The sequence below is a fragment of the Salvia hispanica genome, chromosome 5 (genome assembly GCF_029641045.1).
Source record: "Salvia hispanica isolate PSC_SH4W2 chromosome 5, Shi_PSC_v1, whole genome shotgun sequence".
Lineage (NCBI taxonomy): Eukaryota > Viridiplantae > Streptophyta > Magnoliopsida > Lamiales > Lamiaceae > Salvia > Salvia hispanica.
In genome coordinates this window covers 45916379-45925588 of record NC_142696.1, presented here as the reverse complement: position 1 = coordinate 45925588, position 9210 = coordinate 45916379, and the positions used below count along the sequence as shown (strand labels likewise).

General features: G+C 39.1%; 1 protein-coding gene across 1 annotated transcript; it reads left to right on the top strand.

Annotated features, from left to right (window-relative positions):
- The first annotated feature begins 50 nt into the window (after positions 1-50).
- Positions 51-1962, top strand: LOC125190587 (GDSL esterase/lipase At4g18970-like). The gene is made up of 4 exons (XM_048087917.2): positions 51-324; positions 480-604; positions 679-921; positions 1398-1962. Exons 1-4 carry the CDS (start codon positions 51-53, stop codon positions 1863-1865), a joined length of 1110 nt encoding a protein of 369 aa, XP_047943874.2. The 3' UTR covers positions 1866-1962.
- The last annotated feature ends 7248 nt before the right edge of the window (positions 1963-9210 follow it).

The following is a 9210-nucleotide window of genomic DNA, read 5'->3' as shown; positions in this document are numbered from 1 at the left end:
TTATAACTCAACTAATCATCAGTAGCCTATTTAAGGATGTCCCCTCATCTATGTTTCTACACACAATCATCATCATGCCTCATTCTATAATGAGAAATGTATGCTATTTTCTGCTACTAAATCTTGTAATTTTTCAATTTGGTGGCGTTGTCAATGCATCACAAGTTCAGTGTTTCTTCATTTTTGGAGATTCATTGGTCGACAACGGCAACAACAATTACCTAAACACAACGGCCAAGGCCAATTACTCCCCTTACGGCATTGATTTCCCGGCCGGCCCCACCGGTAGATTCACCAATGGCCGAAATACCGCAGATTTCCTCGGTACATTATTGTTAAACCATCCTTTTTCTTTATGCGTTCATTTTATGCAATATTATTTTATGTATTAAATATAATATTTTTATTTTTAGAATTAGTTAGTCACTTTCATTGGAACACTCGTTTTAGAAATAAGTCATCATTGTTGATAATAACAGCCGAACTACTGGAGATAGACGAACCCGTTCCCCCATACGCCAACGCTATGGACTGGGACATAATCAAAGGTGTCAACTTTGGCTCGGGTGGAGCCGGAATTCTTGATGAATCCGGGCAACATTTCGTACTCCCTCTCTCCCTTTCGCTTTTAATTACTTTGCCTCTTTTTGTCTAGTAGTAATTGTTTTGTTTTGCAAGGGAGATGTGTTGACTATGAGCGAACAACTGTCGAATCATGAGGCCATAGTTACGAGATTGGCCGAATTGTTTGGAGACAGAAACTTAAGCTTGCAACATCTTAGCAACTGTACATACTACGTGGGAATGGGCAGCAACGACTACCTTGGCAACTATCTCCCCAAATACTACGCCTCCACCACTCAATACTCTCCCAAACAGTTTGCTTCTCTCGCCATCGCACAATACTCTAAGCACCTTCTTGTCAGTTCACTTTTCTCTCTCCTCATTTCAACAAATATATACTCCATTTGTTATTTTTGAAATAACACAGGTTTTAATGCATAACTAGTAAAGTACTACCCCCGTCCCTGAAAATTTGATACATATTACCATTTCGGTCCGTCCCTGAAAATTTGATACACTTCACTTTTACCATTTTTGGTAGTGGACCCCATATTCCACTAACTCATTCCTATTCACATTTTATTATAAAACTAATACTTTAAAAGTAGGACCCACATCCCACCAACTTTTTCAACTCACTTTCCATTACATTTCTTAAAACCCGTGTCGGGTCAAAGTGTAGCAAATTTTGGGGGACGGAGGTAGTAGTACAGAAGAGATAGAATGAAAAAGTGGTAACGGATACTACTACATGAGTTTTATTGCAAAATTGATAAAGTAAGAGAAATAAAAAGAAAAAGTGATTAAAATATTGATCTGATTGAATATTCCAGAGGCTATACAAGAACGGTGGGAGGAAAGTAGCCGTGAACGGACTCGGAAAATTAGGGTGCGTTCCGCAGCAGATAGCGAAGTACCCTGTCTCCCCGGAGACAGGGTGCGTGGAGACGAGCAACGCGGCCGTGGACATCTTCAACGAGAAACTCAAGAAATTAATAAAAACGTTGAACCTCCTCCCCGGCGCCAAATTCCTGTACGTCACTGAAATCACAGACAACCCGTCGTACGGCAATATAACGGTGGTCGGAAAACCATGCTGCGAGTTGTCGGAGGATTCGCAAGGGCACTGTGTTGAGGGAAGCACGCCTTGCAGCAACAGAGATGAATACTATTTCTGGGATTCATTCCATCCAACTGAGGCTGCCGCTTCCTTGTCCGCAAAGATTATCTACGATGCTATGGCGCCATTATTGCAGACTACAACTGCTGCTGCTGCTACCCCTCTTGTTGATGTTGCCTGATCAAGGATTTTCTTTGTGATTATTGAACATTTGTTTGTTCAGCGCTGTAAAAGTTTGGATTATGTTTCATCAATAAAAATGCATTTGGGACCCATCATCTTAATTTCATATTTTTTCTTCTTTCAATAGAATTAACAATGGTTCTTATATGTTTGTACTTTGTACGATGACTCGAATCTTCAACATAATAGTTGGAGAAGAAATGTCTCGCCGACTAAAATGAGCTTCATCTACTACGTAATGTGAATTGAATGTCATATTATTGAGATTGTTAGAGAACCTTGTGAAGAGCAAGCTGAGGCTCGAATCAAGAAAGCATGCAACGTTGAATTGCATGAAATGGATAAGACAAATGATTCATTAAGGTTGTGCAGAACACCTAATGAGGCCAAGATGCAAGAAGTACAAGCTGGACCACATCTGATGAAGGTTGGGGATCTGCCGACAGTCAAGCAATGGGACCATTGTACTTGGAGAGACATTGTGGTCAAAGGAATGACAAAGAACAAGCTTTAGCAGAATTCTGTTTACTTAGTATTGTGTTTATCAGAGTTTGTTAAATTAGTGAAGGAATTAGTCACGACATTCTAGATGCTTCTGATTAGTAGTATAAATACTGTAATGTAGAATGTTCTCACTTATGGAATGAAACAGAAAAATTCTCTCAATGGCTAAAGCTTTCTTGTTCAGTCTTTCAATGTCTACTGTCGTTCTTGGCTATATCTTTCATGGTATCAGAGCGGGATCTTCATGATCCTGTCTCTCCTACCCCATTTCTGTTTGTTTTCCTTTTTTTCTCACCTTTTACCTTGGGAAATGGCAGACCCTAATGCGGTTCCTTATGGAGCTGTTTCTCTTTTCTCACAGCTGCCACCCATATCAGTGAAACTAACTGATGGGAATTTTCTCATGTGGCAACAGCAAGTTGATGTTGCTGTCTATGGCTACGGCCTTGAAGGATTTCTTACTGGTGAAGCTACAGCTCCACCTCAGATGGTTCCGGATGCAGAAGAAGGGACTTTGGTGATGAATCCGGCATTTTTGGCATGGCAAAGACAGGATAGAAGGGTAGCAGGATGGCTGCTCTCATCACTGTCTGAAGGAGCTCTCACTCTTGTGGTGGGACTCAGATCAGCAAGGGACATATGGTGTGCTCTTGAAACGAATTTTGCCAGCCGCTCAACTGCCAAAGTGATGCAGTAGAGACAACAATTGCAGAGCTTGAAGAAAGACTCACTCAAAATGAGTGAATATCTCAGCAAAATGAGAACTTACTTTGATCTCCTGGGTTCAGTTGGGTGCAGGATATCAGATGGAGAACAGATTCTCTACATCTTGGGAGGTCTGAGTCAAGAATATTATTCTTGACCCAGCTGTGTGTGCTGTCACCTCCAGATCAGATCCGTGGAGCCTAGGAGATGTGAGCTCTTTCCTGCTGAGCTTTGAAGCAAGGATGGAAAACACCAGAGGAAATGCAACAAGCATTGAAGGGTCACAACCCACACTGAATCTGGTGCAGCAAGCTGTGCAGAAAAGAGATTTTCCACCCATTTACTCCAACAAATTTGATACTGGAGGAGGAAGAGGTGGATCAAGGAATCAAAGGGGAGGCCGAGGTGGCAGAGGCTTTGGAAGAGGAGGAAATAAAATAGTGTGTCAGCTCTGTGAGAAGCCTGGCCATTCTGCAGCAAAATGTTGGCATAGGTTTGAGCAGAACTTCACTTCTCCTCAGGTCCAGTTCAGAGGAAGTGCACCTCAACAACAGCAGCAAGGGTATTTCAATCCCTCAGCTCACATGGTGCAATTTGTTCCAAGATCACCTACTGCCTCTTTCTCTATTGGAAACCAGTCAGAGTTTAACTATGATGCTGGGCCTTCCACAAGCTGGTATCCGGACTCAGGAGCAACTCATCACATCTCCAATGATCTGAGCAACTTGAACATTAGCTCAGAATATACAGGAGGTAAATCTTTAGTTCTTGGAGATGGATCTTCTGTTTCTACTTCTAATATTGGGGAATCTGCTTTTAGTCCACAATCAACTACTTGTTCCAGAAAGCTTCATCTAAAAAACCTTTTGCATGTTCCTAACATCACCAAAAATCTTCTTAGTGTGTCTAAATTTGCTAGAGACAATTCGGTTTTCTTTGAATTTCACCCTGACTTTTGTTTTGTCAAGGATCTGGGCACCCAGCAAATCGTGCTCAAGGGAACTCTTGAGAAAGGATTATATCACTTCCTAGTTGACCATTCCCCAATCAAGAGAAGCTCCAGCTCCAATTTTCATTCAAGCCAAGCCGTTCCTGTTGTTCACTCTGTCAGTCTGGATCCTTCCAACCCCAGCAGCAGCTTAGATATTTCCAACTCTAGTAGTAGTTCAAATTGTTCCACTGGCCTAGATGTTGCTTTGTGGCACAATAGGCTAGGTCATCCTACTCTAGATGTTGTTAAAATTGCTTTAAATAGCTGTAAAATTCCATTTGTGTCAATGAAAACTCCTCTTTGTGAACCATGCTGCATTTCAAAGTCACACAGACTCCCTTATACTCAATCTACCTCTGTCATAAATTCACCTCTGGAGTTGATTCATAGTGATTTATAGGGTCCATCCCCTGTTCTTTCAAGAAATGGCTTTTCCTATTATGTATCTTTTGTTGGTCACTTTTCAAGATATACATGGATTTATCTCTTAAAGCATAAAAATGATGTTCACTCAGCCTTTAAGGAGTTTAAGGCTATGACTGAGAAAGTAAGATTAAAACTCTTCAGTCAGATTGGGGAGGTGAGTTTCAAGGCTTGACTTCATTGTTGAAAACATGTGGTATTTTCCATAGAGTATCCTGTCCCTACACACCACAACAGAATGGCCTAGCTGAGAGAAAGTATAGACATATAGTTGAGACAGGATTGGCTTTGTTGGCTCAGGCTTCTTTGCCTCAAAAATTTTGGGATGATGCATTCATCACTGCTGTTTATCTGATAAATTTGATGCCATCTAAAGTCATCATGAACCTCTCTCCCTATGAAAAGCTAAACTCCAAGAAACCTGACTACAGTTATCTAAGGGTCTTTGGTTGCTTGTGCTATCCTTTTACCCGACCATACAATAAGCATAAGCTACATTTCAGATCAGTCAAAGCCACTTTTTTGGGATATAGCCCATGTCATAAGGGATATAAGGCACTCCAACCGGATGGAAAGGTGATCATCACTAGAGATATCCTCTTCGATGAATTCAGTTTCCCATTTAAGTCCTTTTCTTATGAGAAAAACACAGAAAAATTCTCTTTTCCTCCAAAAACTCCAATTTTTCCCCCACTTCATACATGCCTGCCTCACACTTTCCAAACCTTCCACCCTCTTCTACCTTTCAGCCACACCACTCTTCATCAAATTCTGGTTCTGCTTCTCCATCTTCTCCTGCTTCCTCCCAAACTCATCATACCTCATCTCCTATATCCTCCAGCTCCAGTGACTCTGATCCTGCTACTATCACCGATCTCAAGCAACCAACTCATCCCATGACCACAAGATCCAAGGCTGGTGTATTCAGGCCAAAAGTGTTCACTGTACACCTCTCACCATACCTCACTCCCAAGTCTGTATCAGAAGCTTTGTTAGTTCCAATTTGGAAGGCGGCAATGTTATCTGAATTTCTTGCTCTTCTCAAAAACCACACTTCCACCGGGTAAAAATCTGATAGGCTGCACCTGGATCTTCAAGATCAAGTTTCACATTTCTGGAGAGATAGCTAGGCACAAAGCAAGACTTGTTGCTCAGGGTTTTTCACAGCAACCTGGATTTGATTTTAATGAAACATTCAGTCCGGTTGTCAAGCCTACAACTATCAGAGTTATTCTCAGTTTAGCTGTTTCTCTTGGGTGGTCTGTTACACATCTTGATGTGAATAATGTCTTTCTTAATGGGGATTTGAAGGAAGATATCTACATGAAACAGCTACCTGGTTTTGAGCAAGGGGGGCCACATCTAGTCTGCAAGCTCAACAAGGCAATCTATGGGCTCAAACAGGCTTCAAGAGCCTGGTTCTACACTGTTCACTCAGTTCTTCTTACTATTGGTTTCACACAGTCACGAGCTGATGCTTCTATGTTCTTCAGACACAGAGGAAATGAGGTCATATATCTACTGATCTACGTAGATGATATGCTAATTACAGGAAATTGCCAAGCTTCTATACAAAAGGTGATCTCTCAACTGCACTCTCATTTTTCTTTAAAAGATCTTGGGGAGGTGAGTTTGTTTCTGGGAGTTGAAGTGATTAAAACTACTGAAAATGGCCTTCACCTATGTCAATCTAAGTACATCAAAGATCTCTTAAAGAAAGCCAATATGTTGGGTTGTAAGGGTTGTCCTACTCCTATGTCTTCTAGCTGTGAGCTGAGCAAGAATGTGGGTGAACCAATATCTGATCCAAAGATGTATAGAAGTGTTGTGGGGGCGCTGCAGTATGCATCCATAACAAGACCAGACATAAACTATGCTGTCAATAAAGTGAGCCAATACATGGCTTCACCATTAGACACACACTGGAGAGCTGTGAAGAGGATACTTAGGTATCTCTCTGGAACCATTGATTTTGGTGTTCAAATTCGCAAGTCTAATGGTGAGATATCAGCCTTCTCTGACTCGGACTGGGCTGCTGATCTTGACGACAGGAGATTGACAAGTGGTTTGTGTACTTTCTATGGAAGAAACTTGATTTCTTGGTGCGTGAAGAAGCAGAATGTGGTGGCTCGTTCAAGCACTGAGGCAGAGTATAGAAGCCTGGCACAAGCGGCTTGTGAAGTGACTTGGTTGACTTCATTGTTGGGAGAAATGAAGGTACAAAGGAAGTGTGACCCGGTCATTTGGGTGGACAATCTAAGTGCAATCGCACTGGCTTCAAACCCAGTGCTTCACGCACGAACTAAACACATTGAACTTGATGTTCATTTTGTGAGAGACAAGGTTCTTGCTAAGGAAATAGAACTAAGGCATGTCCCAACTCTAGACCAAATTGCGGACATCTTCACAAAGCCCTTAAGCCAACAATCCTTCGTGAAACTGCGGGAAAGATTAGGCGTTGTGTCCCTTGCCTCACTCGGATTGAGAGGGCGTGTTAGAGAACCTTGTGAAGAGCAAGCTGAGGCTCGAATCAAGAAAGCATGCAACGTTGAATTGCATGAAATGGATAACACAAATGATTCATTAAGGTTGTGCGGAACACCTAATGAGGCCAAGATGCAAGAAGTACAAGCTGGACCACATCTGATGAAGGTTGGGGATCTGCCGACAGTCAAGCAATGGGACCATTGTACTTGGAGAGACATTGTGGTCAAAGGAATGACAAAGAACAAGCTTTAGCAGAATTCTGTTTACTTAGTATTGTGTTTATCAGAGTTTGTTAAATTAGTGAAGGAATTAGTCACGACATTCTAGATGCTTCTGATTAGTAGTATAAATACTGTAATGTAGAATGTTCTCACTTATGGAATGAAACAGAAAAATTCTCTCAATGGCTAAAGCTTTCTTGTTCTGTCTTTCAATGTCTACTGTCGTTCTTGGCTATATCTTTCAGAGATGAGTTGAAGAGCTATACTCCCTCCGTCCCTCTATAGCTGAGTAGTCTTCCTTTTTGGATTATCGTAATTGAGTCATTTCCTTTTTTGGCAAAAAAATATTTTACTCTCTCTTACTTTACTTTCTTTTCATCTCCCTATCTTTTTTTCTTTTCTACTTTATTTTCTTTTCGTTTAACTCATCTAAAACAATTTTTTCTTAAATCTTGTGCATAAAAAATGCCTCTTCTATATAAAGACAGGGAGTATGACATTTCATGATGAGAAAATTATAATTCTTAAGTACTAATCTTATAACAAAAAGAAAATTATATAAATCGATGAAATTATTTCACGCAAATTTAGGAAGATCAGATAGGGATGGTCCTCCAAGTGCAGCAATTGCTGCCCATTGGGTATGTGCATCATAGGCCTCATCGCAAAAACATAAAAACATAAAGCCCATTTCTTACTATTTTTGCTCTGATTGAAAAACTATTTTAATATTCGGCCCATCAAATACACAATGCATGCTGCGTAATTATATGACTCATTACGGAGTACTTTTCTTAACAATATACAAGGACATTTTAGGTACTTTACACTCACAATAGTTTATACATTACACATTTACCCTCTTATAACTATTTAGGGAAGATCAAGTTTCTAAGTTTAATAACTGCACATTTAGGAAAGATAATTCATTCTATCATAAAGCTACATAATTATAGCTAAATTAAAACTAAAAAGATAAATTTTGTACATTCTTCACCATACATTTTTAAAAATATTGGGTACGTATTTGAGGAATATTAAATTTCTTCTATTTTCTCACCACTCATTTATGCAATAAAATTTATTGAATAAATAGACATAAAATGTTAGTAGTCATTACAAAAAGTCACATAATGTATTTAAATTTTTAGTATAGTCATCCAACTAATTAAATATTATTATTTTAATTTAACCCCATAACCAATGAAATTGTAAATCTAAAAGTTTGTAGCTATCGGATATTGAATTATGGGAATTTCGGGATCGGGTACCCGAAAATTTCGGATCGGGTATCCGCGGATACCCGGTTTGACAGCCCTAACTGTAAGCATGCATGGCACCACTTCATCCAGACTGACATTATTATACTTATGTAATTTACTAGTAAAATATTTTAAAAATTAATCTCACACTCTCTCTGTTTCTAATCCAACTATATAAGGTATCTTTGTCTTTATTTTTACTTAGAGGTGGACTCATACGGTATACTTTAATAAAATATATTCCCTTCGTTCCAGAAATAAGTCATTTGGGGTTGACACAAGTTTTAATATTTAATTGATAAAGTAAGAGAGAAGAAGAAAAAATAGTTGAAATTGTATAGTGGAAGGTGAGCTTATAAATGAAAAAGTAAAAAAAAAAAATGAGAAAAAAGTTGCTATAAATAGATATGTGACTATTTATATGGAACGGACGAAAAAAAAATATTACCTATTTCTATGGTACGAAGAGAGTATCATATTGTCAGTGGCGAGAGTTTGAAAAGAATATACCTTTAGTGTCAAAAGATTGTGAACCATATGATATTCATTTATGCACTAGACATTTTTATTAAAATAATCTAAAGAATAAGATAACAATCAACTTTGTTTCCAAATCATTTTAATAGTAACTTATAAATATTTGAGTGAACTATAAAAATGTTGTCTGGACTATGAGGTTATCTTATAAATGGTCCCTATATTTTAAAAATATCACCAGCAATTTCTGGACTAAGGATTAATATAAAAAAT

Excerpts from the sequence above, each read along its gene's own strand:
- LOC125190587 (XM_048087917.2), top strand. The coding sequence starts at position 51 with ATGTTTCTACACACAATCATCATCATGCCTCATTCTATAATGAGAAAT. Across the intron at positions 325-479 it reads AAATACCGCAGATTTCCTCG|CCGAACTACTGGAGATAGAC; the intron begins GTACATTATTGT and ends TGATAATAACAG. Across the intron at positions 605-678 it reads ATGAATCCGGGCAACATTTC|GGAGATGTGTTGACTATGAG; the intron begins GTACTCCCTCTC and ends TTGTTTTGCAAG.